The 16164-nt window shown below is 46.2% G+C and overlaps 1 protein-coding gene across 3 annotated transcripts in view; it reads left to right on the top strand.

The window, feature by feature from the left end:
* Positions 1 to 12734: 12734 nt before the first annotated feature.
* LOC121537606 (glutamate receptor 4) overlaps positions 12735 to 16164 on the top strand; it is a 232430-nt gene continuing 229000 nt past the window's right edge. Inside the window, exons 1-2 of one of the 3 annotated variants that reach the window (XM_045206974.1) lie at positions 12735 to 13105; positions 14286 to 14444. In XM_045206974.1, the coding sequence (XP_045062909.1) occupies positions 13018 to 13105; positions 14286 to 14444 (247 nt within the window). In that variant the 5' untranslated portion in view covers positions 12735 to 13017. The remainder of the gene's footprint in view (positions 13106 to 14285; positions 14445 to 16164) is intronic. The other 2 variants (XM_045206975.1, XM_045206973.1) reach the window with 2 other exon arrangements.

Raw genomic sequence — 16164 nt, 5'->3', positions numbered from 1 at the left:
CCTGTACACAGCCCATCTGAAATTAGCCCACCCAACTACCTCATCCCTATATTGTTATTTAATTTGCTCTTTTGCACCCCAGTATCTCTATTTGCACATAATCTCTTGCACATCTAGCATTCCAGTGTTAATACTATTGTAATTATTCTGCACTATAGCCCATTTATTGCCTTACCTCCATAACTTGCTACATTTGCACACACTGTATATATATTTTCTGTTGTATTTTCTGACTTTATGTTTTTTTTCTTTACCCCATATGTAACTCTGTGTTGTTTTTATTGCACTACTTTGCTTTATCTTGGCCAGGTCGCAGTTGTAAATGAGAACCTGTTCTCAACTGGCTTACCTGGTTAAATAAAGGTGAAATAAAAAAAATAAAAAAAAAATGAAAAGATATACTCAAATATTTACAAAAAAGTGAGGGGTGGACTCAATTTTGTGAGATACTGTACATTCAATAATCTTGCTCTGATTTGTCATCCTAAGGGTCCCAGAGATAAAATTTGGCATAGTTTTGTTTGATAAAATCCATTTTTATTTTCAAATCTACAATTTGAACCCCTGCTGTCTCTTGCTCCCCACCCACCCCGCCTAGCCATCTAGATGTGAGAAAATGAGTGTATAAGCTAATGATCCATCATGGGAGTGTGTAAACTTACATTTTGTATTACCATATCATTTTGGTATGTTCTCTATAGTTATGTACTTGAAAATGTATCAATTGACCAATTCGGCAGACTTTTTATTAATTTTTTTATCTCCTTTTTCTCCCCAATTTTGTGGTATCCAATTGGTAATTACAGTCTTGTCCCATTGCTGCAACTCCCGTACGGTCACGGGAGAGGCGATGGTCGGGAGTCGTGCATCCTCCGAAACACAACCCAACCGAGCCGCACTGCCCGGGGGGGTTTATGTGTGTGTATGTGTGTCAGTGCAAAGTGGATGTCTGCCATCATTGCAGAGAAAGACAGATGGGTAGCCAGCAGTATGTTTTCCTAATGCGCATCAGGGGTGACTGTGAATGTGGTCAACTGCTGTTGGGGCATTCCACATGTTGTTTCTGTGGTGTGTTTGTGTGCGTGCATGAGAGAGAGAGAGAGAGAGAGAGAGAGAGAGAGAGAGAGAGAGAGAGAGAGAGAGAGAGAGAGAGAGAGAGAGAGAGAGAGAGAGAGAGAGAGAGAGAGAGAGAGAGAGAGAGAGAGAGAGAGAGAGAGAGAGAGAGAGAGAGAGAGAGAGAGAGAGAGAGAGAGAGATGTGGTTTACTTTACACAGCCTTACCTAGCCTCATACAATCAAATATAATTTGATTGAAATAATTTGAAATGTAATTTCCAACTCACTATTGGGTAATATGCTTGTAATATCACATAATAAATTGCCATTGATTGGAAGTGGAGTTCCTTTCAGGCCAGCAATTGGAAAAGGACTGCAAATAGCAATGCGGTACAACAACTTTGGTAAATCTGATTACATTCTGAAAATAAGTTTATTGGAGATAAACGTATATATAAAATTGGACCGAACCCTGAATTAAAGGGACAATCTAGGATTGGTACATCCATTTTTGGACAATAAAATCAATGAAATATTGATTCTTGAAAAATATAATTTCTAAATGCCTCATGAGCTTAGTTCAACTGCCACTCCATCACAACCCGCTGTTTACCCAAAAAGTGGTGGGGTGTTGGTTTGTTGTTTGAATCACAGATTGCCCCTTTAAAAAATGATTGGTTAGGTAGCCGACATGTTGTAAGTGACCGTATGTTTTTAGGGTGACCTTGAATTGGAGTGATTGGAAAAGCAGGTGGTATGGACTTACGGTAGCATTAAGTTTTATGCATAACCCCATAATTTCCCCGGGCGCCGAAGACGTGGATGTCGATTAAAGCAGCCCTCCGCACCTCTGATTCAGAGGGGTTGGGTTAAATGTGGAAGAGACATTTCAGTTGAATGCATTCAGTTGTACAAATGACTAGGTATCCCCCTTTCCTTTTCCCTAATATACTGTACATCAGGGGTTATTAAACCTTTTGGGACCAGGACCACTTTTGTGATAGCAAATTCATCAGGGACCCCCTCATAATCAGAACACAACTCGAGTGAGATAAAAATAGCATACAAGGAGTTTTACTATTGTCACGAATTCAGCCCAGGCTGCCCCTCCTCCTTGCTCGGGCAGGCTTCGACGTTCGTCGTCACCGGAGTACTAGCTGCTACCGATCCATGTTTCTAGGTTCTACTTGTTTTGTCTGTATTGGTCTCACCTGTTTCCCATCTTGTAATTATGTCTTCCCTATTTAACCCTCTGGCTCACACTGTGTGTTGTGCGTGTTTGTCCATGTTTTGGTTGTCGTATTTGAGCGGGTTTGTTCCTCCCTGCGTGGAGATATGTTCATTATGATACCTACGAGTAAAGTACGTTTTTTGAGTAGCTCTGTGTCCTGCGCCTGACTTCGTCCTACCGCATTACACTGACGCCTTGCCAATAACACGCACCATTTATGGAGTCAGCAGGTACAGCCATGCCAGCCGGATCGATGGAGGAACGCGTCCAACAACAAGCGACCATGATCCAGGCTCTCGGCACCGCAATGGAACGCGTGGTGAATACTACGGAGAGATGGGAGAGAGGAGGTTTTCCTATACCTCCTCCAACTACACCACCACCAACTCCGCTGTCCACCTTTTCACCACCTGGGTCCAGTGGGATTCGGCTCTTGCTCCCGAGGGCATACGTACAGCTGCCGGGTGTCAAGGTTTTTTGCTCTAGGTAGAGCTATACCTGGCAACCATCCACCCGGCTCCCTCGGGATACAAGAGCGTGTCCGCCCTCATCTCCTGTCTGTCCGGGAAAGCGCTCGAGTGGGCCAACGCCGAGTGGGGAAGAATAGACGCAGCATCTGTTCGTTATGAGGAGTTTACCCGCCGCTTTCGGGCGGTATTCGATCATCCGCCGGAGGGGAGAGCGGCGGGCGAACGTCTATTCCACCTCAGACAGGGGAAGAGGAGCGCACAGGATTTTGCACTGGACTTTAGGACTCTGGCTGCCAGCGCGGGATGGAATGAGAGGGCCCTTATCGACCACTACCGATGCAGCCTAAGCGAGGACGTTCGTCGGGAACTGGCCTGCAGGGACACCAACCTTAACCTGGACCAACTGATGGATATGTCAATCAGGCTGGATAACCTGTTGGCCACCCGCGGACGTCCGGATCAGGGGCCGTCCATTCCATCCCCCAGCACCTCCGACCCTACCCCTATGGAGCTCGGAGGTGCTGCTCTTAGGGAGACCGGTAGAGGGGCCGTCCCCTGCACCAACTGTGCCGCAGAGGACACACTGCTGGTCGGTGCTGGGGAGGGTCTTTAAGGAGTCGAGGCAGTAGGCAGAGCACTGGTGGATCGTTTCAGGTGAGTAGGCACCCGACTCACCCAGAGCTCCCTGTTGTGCATATGTGTATAGATGTTGTATTTCCAGAGTTTTCCCCTCGTTTCCAGCATAAGGCGCTAGTAGATTCAGGCGCAGCTGGGAACTTTATTGATCGTCAGTTTTCCCGTAGTTTAGGGATTCCTATTGTGCCTGTTGCTGTGCCCTTCCCTGTACATGCCCCAGAGAGTCGCCATTTAGGGTCAGGTCTGATTAGGGAGGTCACAGCTACACTCTGGATGAAGACGCAGGAGGGACATGAAGAAAAAATGTGTCTCTATCTGATCTGTAAAAAGAAGGCGACTCAATTACCACCCCATCGACAGGGAGATTGTGCGATAAACCTCCAGGTAGGCGCTGCACTTCCCCGGAGTCACGTGTATCCTCTGTCACAGGAGGAGACGGCGGCTATGGAAACATATGTCACCGAATCTCTGAGGCAGGGATACATTCGGCGTTCCACTCCCCCTGTCTCCTCAAGTTTCTTTTTTGTGAAGAAGAAGGATGGTGGCTTACGCCCGTGCATTGACTACCGTGGTCTTAATCAGATCACTGTGAAGTACAGCTATCCACTACCTCTGATTGCTAGTATGACAGAGTCATTGCACGGGGCGCGCTTCTTCACTAAATTGGATCTCAGGAGCGCGTACAACCTGGTGCGTATCCGGGAGGGAGATGAGTGGAAGACAGCATTCAGTACCACCTCTGGGCACTATGAGTACCTTGTCATGCCATACGGGTTGATGAATGCTCCATCAGTCTTCCAATCCTTTGTTGATTAGATTTTCAGGGACCTGCACGGACAGGGTGTAGTGGTGTATTTTGATGACATTCTCATATACTCCGCTACACGGGCCGATCATGTGTCCCTGGTGCGTCAAGTGCTTGGTCGACTGTTGGAGCATGACCTGTATGTGAAGGCGGAGAAATGTCTGTTCTTCCAAGAGTCCATCTCCTTCCTAGGGCACCGCCTGTCCGCGTCAGGGGTGGAGATGGAGATTGACCGCATTTCGGCCGTGCGTAATTGGCCGACTCCAACCACGGTGAAGGAGGTGCAGCGATTCTTGGGTTTTGCCAACTACTACCGGAGGTTTATCCGGGGCTTTGGTCAGGTAGCGGCTCCCATTACCTCCTTGCTGAAGGGGGGACCAGTGCGACTGCAGTGGTCAGCTGAGGCGGACAGGGCTTTTGGTCATCTGAAGGACCTGTTTACCTCGGCTCCAGTGCTGGCTCATCCGGATCCCTCCTTAGCATTCCAGGTTGAGGTAGACGCGTCCGAGGCTGGGATAGGAGCTGTACTGTCTCAGCGCTCGGGTACGCCACCAAAGCTCCGCCCCTGTGCTTTCTTTTCTAAGAAGCTCAGTCCGGCGGAGCGCAACTATGATGTGTGGGACAGGGAGCTGTTAGCTGTGGTTAAGGCTCTGAAAGTGTGGAGGTATTGGCTTGAGAGGGCTAAACACCCTGACCATCGCAATCTAGAGTACATCCGGGCGGCGAGGAGATTGAACCCTCACCAGGCAAGGGTGGCCATGTTCTTCACTCGTTTTGTGTTTACTCTTACTTACAGACCAGGTTCCCAGAACTCTAAGGCAGACGCCCTGTCCCGACTGTATGACACAGAGGAGAGGTCCATTGAGCCCACTCCCATACTTGCGGCGTCGTGTCTGGTGGCACCGGTGGTGTGGGAGGTTGACGCGGACATCGAGCAGGTGTTACGTACCGAGCCCACTCCCCCCAGTGTCCAGAGGGTCGTATGTACGTGCCGCTCGATTGATCTGTTGGGCTCACACGTCACCCTCCTCTGGTCATCCTGGCATCGGTCGGACAGTGCACTGTCTTAGTGGGAAGTACTGGTGGCCCACTTTAGCCAAGGACGTGAGGGTTTATGTTTCCTCCTGCTCGGTGTGCGCCCAGTGTAAGGCACCTAGACACCTACCCAGAGGGAAATTACAACCCCTACCCGTTCCACAACAGCTGTGGTCCCACCTATCAGTGGATTTTGTTACGGACCTTCCCCCCTCATTCCTATGCCAGGTCTCCCTACGGCCCTACAAACTGCTGAGGCCCTATTTAAACAAGTCTTCCGGCACTACGGGGTGCCTGAGGATATTGTATCGGATCGGGGTCCCCAGTTCACCTCAAGGGTCTGGAAGGCGTTCATGGAACGTCTGGGTGTCTCGATCAGCCTGACCTCAGGTTTTCACCCCGAGAGTAATGGGCAGGTGGAGAGAGTTAACCAGGATATGGGTAGGTTTCTGCGGTCCTATTGCCAGGACCGGCCGGGGGAGTGGTCGGGTTTTATCCCATGGGCAGAGATGGCCCAAAACTCACTCCGCCACTCATCCACTAACCTTTCTCCCTTTCAGTGTGTGTTAGGTTATCAGCCGGTCCTGGCACCTTGGCATCAGAGCCAGATCAAGGCTCCTGTGGTGGATGAGTGGTTTCGGCGCTCGGAAGAGACCTGGAACGCTGCCCATGTACGCCTGCAGCGGGCCATCAGGCGACAAAAGGCGAGCGCCGACCGCCACCGCAGTGAGGCCCCGGTGTATGCACAGAGGGACCGGGTCTGGCTCTCGACCCGAAACCTGCCCCTTCGCCTGCCCTGCCGGAAGCTGGGTCGGCGGTTTGTGGGGCCATTTACAGTCCTGAGGAGATTGAATGAGGTTTGTTATAGGTTACAGCTTCCTCTGAATTACCGTATTAACCCCTCGTTCCATGTGTCTCTCCTCAGGCCGGTAGTAGCTGGTCCACTCCAGGAGTCTGAGGTAAGGGAGGTTCCTCCGCCCCCACTGGACATCGAGGGGGCACCGGCGTACTTGGTCCGTTCCATCTTGGATTCGAGGCGTCGAACGGTGCATCCTTGATCCCTCCATGTTGAGGGATTTCCACCGTAGTCATACAATTTACAATTTACAATTTAGTCATTTAGCAGACGCTCTTATCCAGAGCGACTTACAGTTAGTGAGTGCATACATTATTTTTATTTATTTTTCATACTGGCCCCCTGTGGGAATTGAACCCACAACCCTGGCGTTGCAAACGCCATGCTCTACCAACTGAGCTACATCCCTGCCGGCCATTCCCTCCCCTACCCTGGACGACGCTGGGCCAATTCTGCGCCGCCCCATGGGTCTCCCGGTCGCGGCCGGCTACGACAGAGCCTGGATTCGAACCAGGATCTCTAGTGGCACAGCTAGCACTGCGATGCAGTGCCTTAGACCACTCGCCCTGCTCCGCGTCCTCCTGGCCGCCCCAGAGGCCGGGGTCGGCGCATGGCATGGCCCCTCCTCCTTGCTCGGGCAGGCTTCGGCATTCGTCGTCACGGGAGTACTAGCTGCTACCGATCCATGTTTCTATGTTCTACTTGTTTTGTCTGTATTGGTCTCACCTGTTTCCCATCTTGTAATTATGTCTTCCCTATTTAACCCTCTGGCTCATACTGTGTGTTGTGCGTGTTTGTCCATGTTTTGGTTGTCGTATGTGAGCGGGTTTGTTCCTCCCTGCGTGGAGGTATGTTCATTAAGATACCTACGAGTAAAGTACGTTTTTCGAGTAGCTCTGTGTCCTGCGCCTGACTTCGTCCTACCGCATTACACTGACGCCTTGACAACTATGAATTCGGCAGTACATGGCCGGACGAACGAAGTCTCGGACATACACTACCAGTCAAAAGTTTGGACACACCTACTCATTCAAGGGTTTTTCTTTATTTTTACTATTTGCTACATTGTAGAATAATAGTGAAGACATCAAAACTATGAAATAACACATATGGAATCATGTAGTAACCAAACAAGTGTTAAACAAATCAAGACATATTTTATATTTGAGATTCTTCAAAGTAGCCACCTTTTGCCTTGATGACAGCTTTGCACACTCTTGGCATTCTCTCAACCAGTTCCATGAGGTAGTCACCTGGAATCCATTTCAATTAACAGGTGTGCCTTGTGGAATGTCTTTCCTTCTTAATGCGTTTGAGCCAATCAGTTGTTGTGACAAGGTAGGGGTGGTATACAGACGATAGCCCTATTTGGTAATGGTGGTGGATATTTTAAATACTATCAAATGAGGAGAGACAAACTTATCACACAAGTCAGAGTTATACTTAAACTAAATCTTTATTCAAATAACTTATCGATAAGGGAGCTGGTCGCAATACCCACACAACCAAGTGGATATAGTAAGAGCCCAACGGACAGGAAATGCTGACGTCTCATACAGTGGACCTAAAAATGCTTGGTCATGGCTGGTTCCACCCCTCCCCGGCAGATCAGGAGCTACCTTGTTTTCTTCTTGTGGCTATGTGTATCGGGTCATAGCACACAAACAAGTGATAATGTTAGTTCCGTTACTACTCATATCTCCACACAGCTGTGCCCTTGGAAGATAGTAAAAGACAGGACCTTTTATATTCCCCAGCACAAGGTGCACCTGTGTAATGATCATGCAGTTTTATTAGCTTCTTCTACAGTGCATTCTGAAAATATTCAGACCCCTTGACTTTTTCCTCATTTTGTTATGTTACAGCCTTATTCTAAAATGGATTAAATAGTTTTCCCCCCCCTCATCAATCTACACACAATAACCCATAATGACAAAGCAGAAACAGGTTATATTACATTTACATAAGTATTCAGACCCTTTACTCAGTACTTTGTTGAAGCACCTTTGGCAGCGATTGCAGCCTTGAGTCTTCTTGGGTATGATGCTATAAGCTTGGCACACCTGTATTTGGGGGAGTTTCTCCCATTCTTCTCAAGCTCTATCAGGTTGGATGGGGAGCGTCGCTGCAGAGCTATTTTCAGGTCTCTCCAGAGATGTTAGATGTGGTTCAAGTCCAGGCTCTGGCTGGGCCACTCAAGGACATTCAGAGACTTGTCCCGAAGCCACTCCTGCGTTGTCTTGGCTGTGTTCTTAGCGTTGTTGTCCTGTTGGAAGGTGAACCTTCGCCCCAGCAATCCAGGTTATTTGTTGATTGATGAACATCCCATACCACCATATGTTCATGAGTTGCTTACATTGTTGAGTGTTCATAATGTTTCGCCCTTACTAGTAGGCCTACAGTAGTAGCTAGTAGCTAGTAAAGTTCAGTTAATCAGTGCGCTATAGTTTCAGGACCACGGACTGACAGTTTAGTTTCATTTCGGGCTGACAGTTTAGTTTCATTTCAGTACCATGGACAGCGCCCTAACCCACAGAGGCCGGTTTTGCTATTCGTATGTGTAGGCTACAGTAGTATAGTAAAGGTCGGTTTTATTAACGGGCTATAGATGGGTTAGCTGACAAGGGCTATAGATGGGTTAGCTGACAAGGTCACGAAAATGATGTGCTGGCTTCCATGGGGCAGAAGTCAGCGTGTTGTTGTGTTTCTGGATGGCCAGATTGTTAGCCATATTGACAAGAAACTGCCATGTGGGGAATGAATCTTAAGTGGCTCGTTTCAGCTGGTATGATATTGTTCTTGATACCATGTCTTGTTTTGAGGTGTTTTGACAGATTTCATGTCAATGCTAATATGGCTAAAATGTGCTAGCTAGCGCACCAACAACTGTTACGATGTAAATATTGGAGAAAAAACATAGCTGGCATGGTGTTAACAATCTGTTTTTCCTCATAGTTGTGCACTTTTCGGTTTTGTTGCTAAACAACCAACCCAGTTTTGGTACTGTCCATTTCTAGCTTGTTTTTGGACACAGATCCAGGAATGGCTAAAGGATTGCAATATTTGGGTGATCTAAAAAGTCAGAATCAATCGATCAATAATATAATAATACTTTTAGCAAAAATGTTTATATTCAATTTATGATCTGTAGAAACAATGAGAATAGAAAGGTTCAGAACTTTTGTAAAACATCACAGTACAGTTGAAAAATATATGGCAAATAGAAATCCAATATGGATGGTGTTAAGAGATAGATGGGAGGTGTTGAATGGAGCTGAAGGATGGGACTAATAACAACAACTAATAACAACAAGATAATTAATGTAAAGCATACTGTGTCCATAATAAGTATACAGTGGGGAAAACAAGTATTTAGTCAGCCACCAATTGTGCAAGTTCTCCAACTTAAAAAGATGAGAGAGGCCTGTAATTTTCATCATAGCTACACGTCAACTATGACAGACAAAATGAGAAAAACAAATCCAGAAAATCACATTGTAGGATTTTTAATGAATTTATTTGCAAATTATGGTGGAAAATAAGTATTTGGTCAATAACAAAAGTTTCTCAATACTTTGTTATATACCCTTTGTTGGCAATGACACAGGTCAAACGTTTTCTGTAAGTCTTCACAAGGTTTTCACACACTGTTGCTGGTATTTTGGCCCATTCCTCCATGCAGATCTCCTCTAGAGCAGTGATGTTTTGGGGCTGTCGCTGGGCAACACGGACTTTCAACTCCCTCCAAAGATTTTCTATGGGGTTGAGATCTGGAGACTGGCTAGGCCACTCCAGGACCTTGAAATGCTTCTTATGAAGCCACTCCTTCGTTGCCCGGGCGGTGTGTTTGGGATCATTGTCATGCTGAAAGACCCAGCCACGTTTCATCTTCAATGCCCTTGCTGATGGAAGGAGGTTTTCACTCAAAATCTCACGATACATGGCCCCATTCATTCTTTCCTTTACACGGATCAGTCGTCCTGGTCCCTTTGCAGAAAAACAGCCCCAAAGCATGATGTTTCCACCCCCATGCTTCACAGTAGGTATGGTGTTCTTTGGATGCAACTCAGCATTCTTTGTCCTCCAAACACGACGAGTTGAGTTTTTACCAAAAAGTTCTATTTTGGTTTCATCTGACCATATGACATTCTCCCAATCCTCTTCTGGATCATCCAAATGCACTATAGCAAACTTCAGATGGGCCTGGACATGTACTGGCTTAAGCAGGGGGACACGTCTAGCACTGCAGGATTTGAGTCGCTGGCGGCGTAGTGTGTTACTGATGGTAGGCTTTGTTACTTTGGTCCCAGCTCTCTGCAGGTCATTCACTAGGTCCCCCCGTGTGGTTCTGGGATTTTTGCTCACCGTTCTTGTGATCATTTTGACCCCACGGGGTGAGATCTTGCATGGAGCCCCAGATCGAGGGAGATTATCAGTGGTCTTGTATGTCTTCCATTTCCTAATAATTGCTCCCACAGTTGATTTCTTCAAACCAAGCTGCTTACCTATTGCAGATTCAGTCTTCCCAGCCTGGTGCAGGTCTACAATTTTGTTTCTGGTGTCCTTTGACAGCTCTTTGGTCTTGGCCATAGTGGAGTTTGGAGTGTGACTGTTTGAGGATGTGGACAGGTGTCTTTTATACTGATAACAAGTTCAAACAGGTGCCATTAATACAGGTAACGAGTGGAGGACAGAGGAGCCTCTTAAAGAAGAAGTTACAGGTCTGTGAGAGCCAGAAATTGTGCTTGTTTGTAGGTGACCAAATACAAATACAGCCCCAAAACATCACTGCTCTAGAGGAGATTTGCATGGAGGAATGGGCCAAAATACCAGCAACAGTGTGTGAAAACCTTGTGAAGACTTACAGAAAACGTTTGACCTGTGTCATTGCCAACAAAGGGTATATAACAAAGTATTGAGAAACTTTTGTTATTGACCAAATACTTATTTTCCACCATAATTTGCAAATAAATTCATTAAAAATCCTACAATGTGATTTTCTGGATTTGTTTTTCTCATTTTGTCTGTCATAGTTGACGTGTACCTATGATGAAAATTACAGGCCTCTCTCATCTTTTTAAGTTGGAGAACTTGCACAATTGGTGGCTGACTAAATACTTTTTTCCCCCACTGTATAGGTTATAGGTTGAGAGCTTTTGTGAAAGAGCACAGTTAGAAAAAGATGACAAACCAGATGGACATCATGAAAATGATCGGAGGAAGTTCAGGAGTAAAAACAAACCAAATATAATTATTGTAGAATTTGACTGTGTCCATAAAATGTATGTAGTATGTATGGGCTGGAAGTAGAGGCCTAAGCGTTGTTGTTCACTAGTTTACTCCAATTGGGGAGGGGGTGGTGGTGGGGTTAGAAAGTAATGAAGGGAAATATAATTTTTAAAAGGATTAAAAAAAATAAAAAAAATAATAATAAACATTTATATACTTTCAGTACCCAGCAGACAGAAGTTTGATTCAGCACCATGGACAGCGGCTTAAACCATAGCGCGCCACATGCAGTATTAGCAAGTAAGTTTGCTTTATACTGTAGATCTACTAGTTTCAGGACCCACAGACTGACAGTTTAGTGTCATCACCCAGGACAGCTGCCTAACCCACAGCACAGTGCGCCTACCTACGTCACCTCTCACTGTCTGTAGGGTTAGAAAACGTCGAAATATTTCACTTTAAAGTGCAGATAGTGCTGCAGACATATACGCTTCTGCAATATCACATTCTGGTCTGTCTCCTATCTAATATCCCTATAATTCCTTGTAGCAAGGGCAGCTCGATCACAGTAATTAGGAGTGTGCAATCTGCATACATAAACGCCTTAGCCTAATTAAATCCATTGGAGCACGAGCAAAAGTGAGGGTGACTAACGTTGTTTCTCATTAGCATATTGATAAAAGCAAAATCTATTTTACAGTTTGCCTCTTACTGTTAAGATTCTTTCGTAATGATGCGCGCCTGCCTGCATGTCCACGCGCGTGTGCAGGTCCTTATAGTCCCTGTGGGTATCTGCCATTCATCTGCTATTAATCTTGTGATGTGACAACGAAGAAAGCTAAATAAAAGGCATGACTAGTGAATATCGAACCGAGGTTTGCATTGTGTGAGTTGGCCTATTCCTTTGTATAGTCCTACGAATACAAATCTCTAATCAGCAAAGCGTGAGCTGAATGATTAAAGTGACACTCATATTTCTCACACGTTTATAGCGTCGACCTAAGGGCACTGAATTGCCACAGTTACTTTATTTACAGTGACATCATAGAATAGCTTACAATATCTTACAGATTCACTCACTGGCGCATAGCTATATATTCGTTGCAAATCCCACATGGGCCCCTAGCTCGCAGTGCCTCGCACCTTTGATTCTCTCCTTTGCGCTACAAGAGCTCCGAAATAACCGACAGTGCGTCACTGCACCGCAACGGTGCCAATAATACCATCAGATAACCCACCAGGTGCGGATATCGATGGCACTCAAATAACGCTATTACAGTGTCAGAGTCTAATCATTTCAGTGTGCTGAAATTCAATGGTCCTTATACCAAAACTAGGTGAATAGGACACTTCTTCTCAAGGAGTAACAGGGCGGCGTTGAAGGAATATGTGCGGGAGGGGTGCGCACTGTTCAGTGCGAGAGAACGACAGCAGAGAGGAAGACAGGGTCGAGAGATAGCGCATGTGTGATTCCGCTCTCTCTCCATGCAGGCAGCCCACCATTGGTGAGCTCCCCCCATCTTGTGTGTATAACGTCTCTACCACCGGACAGCCGTACCAGCGTCCGCGGGCACTGCGGGGGAAAATTCAACCCAGAATGGATTGCTAATGAACGGAGCGTCTCTTTTTCTTTTAGTCTTGTTTTTCCCCAGACTGTCATCCTCCTCGATGTCTCTTATAAGTTTTTAACCAAAACAAAATGTGGATTTCTTGTGACCAGTTTTTATTGATATTTACTGGCTTTTGGGGACTCACAATGGGTGCTTTCCCGAGCAGTGTTCAGATCGGTAAGTGTACATTAGTGCTTGCCAATCAAAAGGGCATGGAAAGAGCCACTGGGTTATGAAGCGTGAACAAGAGCTTGTTTTTCATCATAGCGTGTGTAACAGTGTTAAGAAATGCGTGTTCGTCATTCATGTCACATAACATTGTGACATTGCAAAGTAGAATTGACTGATAATTAAAAAGTGCCGACACAAACCTATTCCTACATGACCATTTTTATGTGTTCCTAGCTGATTCGATGTTTTTTCTAATGTGCACAGGGCAAATATGTATTTTTAGTCACTCATAACTGTTCCAGTGCGTTCTTCAGCAGCCCGTGTTCTTTCAAAGCACCACTGCAGCAGTAGCCTAGCCTAGTGCTCTGTGCAGTGATTGGATACTTCGCATGGTTGGAGCGAATGGATCAGCAGTGGGAATTCTCTCAAAGTGTGTATCCCTGCTGCAGAGTGCACACTCGTCCCTGTTACATTCAGAAGACTCCGTTCCCCTTTTGCATAAACCTGTTTGTCATAGTCATACCGTTTCATATGTGGTTGGCTGGTTGGTTTCTTTGTAACTGAGAGAAGTGCGGTTATTCAAGATAGGGCCTATCTCTATCCAAACCCAGCTAAAGCACTGACTGTCTGTAGCCTAAAAGCCGCGCCGTGGTGAGATCTCTGGATCTCTGCTACTACCAAGTGCCCCCTGCCTTTTAGCCTTTAACCGTAAATACACCGCCTTCATTTCATTGCTAAGCTGACCGAACAGGCTGATTTATAGCCCGTCCGAACGAATCATGCTGACCGCAAATAAATGCCAACGAGGGGTCTTATGATCTCTCTCTGTCGACTAGTAATGTTGAACTTAATACATGTTTGGGGTGTTTTAAAAGGGATATTCCAATGGATCACATTCAGGCTTGGTGGGCATTTTAAGATTTCCAGGCAGGGTCCTTTGGGAGGGAAAATGTGTTAAGGTCATTGGCTGTGTCTCTTGTTTTTCCATCAAAAGCATTTTCTACATGCGCAGTGTCAGAGACCCCATTGACCAGTCCCCCCTCTCTCTCTCTCTCTCTCTCTCTCTCTCTCTCTCTCTCTCTCTCTCTCTCTCTCTCTCTCTCTCTCTCTCTCTCTCTCTCTCTCTCTCTCTCTCTCTCTCTCTCTCTCTCTCTCTCTCTCGCTCTCTCTGTGTGTGTGTGTGCAGGCGGCCTGTTCATCAGAAACACGGATCAGGAATACACAGCGTTTCGCCTGGCCATCTTCCTGCACAATACCAGCCCCAACGCATCTGAGGCCCCTTTCAACCTGGTGCCTCATGTGGACAACATCGAGACGGCCAACAGCTTCGCTGTCACCAACGCCTGTGAGTACAAACACACTAGGTACACACTGGTTAAATCAAGGTTGTTTCCACGCTCAATGGGAATTGGCTTTATCTCAGGGGTCTCAAACTGGTGGCATGCGGGTCAGATGTGGCCCAATTTAATGTTTTAATAGCTATCTTTCTCATTTGACCAGTCAAGTCAAACCCGGGTTGGGATGCCAGGGTGTTGGCATAAGACAGTTGTTTCCATTGTTGGACAGTGATTAAAGACGATACAAGCCCAGTTTGGGGTGTATGGAAGGATGTTTGTGATTAGAATTGTCTTATGGCATGAGACAGGTTGACCTCGACCATTGTGAGACGATAGTGGTATGTTACTGTATGCTACGGTGAGAGTGTGAGAAGATGGTGTGTGTGTGTGCCTTCTCTCTTTCTCTGGCACAAACACGTGCACATGCATGCATGGATAGATACACACACACACACACACACACACACACACACACACACACACACACACACACACAACAAACACACACTTATAAAAAGGATGTATTGATGGAAATGGACTTGAGCTGGCTATACAGAGGCTTGCGAAAGTATTCACCCCCCTTGGCATTTTTCCTATTTTGTTGCCTTACAACCTGGAATTAAAATGGATTTTTGAGGGGTTTGTATCATTTGATTTACACAACATGCCTACCACTTTGAAGATGTAAAATATGTTTTATTGTGAAACAAACAACAAATGAGACCAAAAAAAAGAAAACTTGAGTGTGCATAACTATTCACCCCCACAAAGTAAATACTTTATAGAGCCACATTTTGCAGCAATTACAGCTGCAAGTCTCTTGGGGTATGTCTCTATAAACTTGGCACATCTAGCCACTGGGATTTTTGCCCATTCTTCAAGGCAAAACTGCTCCAGCTCCTTCAAGTTGGATGGGTTCCGCTGGTGTACAGCAATCTTTATGTCATACCACAGATTCTCAATTGGATTGAGGTCTGGGCTTTGACTAGGCCATTCCAAGACATTTAAATGTTTCCCCTTAAACCACTCGAGTGTTGCTTTAGCAGTATGCTTAGGGTCATTGTCCTGCTGGAAGGTGAACCTACTTTCCAGTCTCAAATCTGGACTGAAACAGGTTTCCCTCAAGAATTTCCCTGTATTTAGCGCCATCCATCATTCCTTCAATTCTGACCAGTTTCCCAGTCCCTGCCGATGAAAAACATCCCCACAGCATGATGCTGCCACCACCATGCTTCACTGTGGGGATGGTGTTCTCGGGGTGATGAGAGGTGTTGGGTTTGTGCCAGACTTCGCGTTGTCCTTGATGGCCAAAAAGCTCAATTTTAGTCTTATCTGACCAGAGTACCAATCTTCCATATGTTTGGGGAGTCTCCCACATTTTTCTTTTCTTTAAGCAATGCCTTTTTTCTGGCCACTCTTCCGCAAAGCCCAGCTCTGTGGAGTGTACGGCTTAAAGTGGTCCTATGGACAGATACTCCAATCTCTGCTGTGGAGCTTTGCAGCTCCTTCAGGGTTATCTTTGGTCTCTTTGTTGCCTCTCTGATTAATGCCCTCCTTGCCTGGTCTGTGAGTTTTGGTGGGCAGCCCTCTCTTGGCAGGTTGGTTGTGGTGCCATATTCTTTAAAAAACATTATAATGGATTTAATGGTGCTCCGTGGGATGTTTAAAGTTTCGGATATTTTTTATAACCCAGCCCTGATCTGTACTTCTCCACAACTTTGTCCCTGA

The sequence above is a fragment of the Coregonus clupeaformis genome, chromosome 24 (genome assembly GCF_020615455.1).
Source record: "Coregonus clupeaformis isolate EN_2021a chromosome 24, ASM2061545v1, whole genome shotgun sequence".
Classification (NCBI taxonomy): domain Eukaryota; kingdom Metazoa; phylum Chordata; class Actinopteri; order Salmoniformes; family Salmonidae; genus Coregonus; species Coregonus clupeaformis.
The sequence above is the reverse complement of the archived record's forward strand: the minus strand, read 5'-3'. Positions and strand labels throughout refer to the sequence as shown.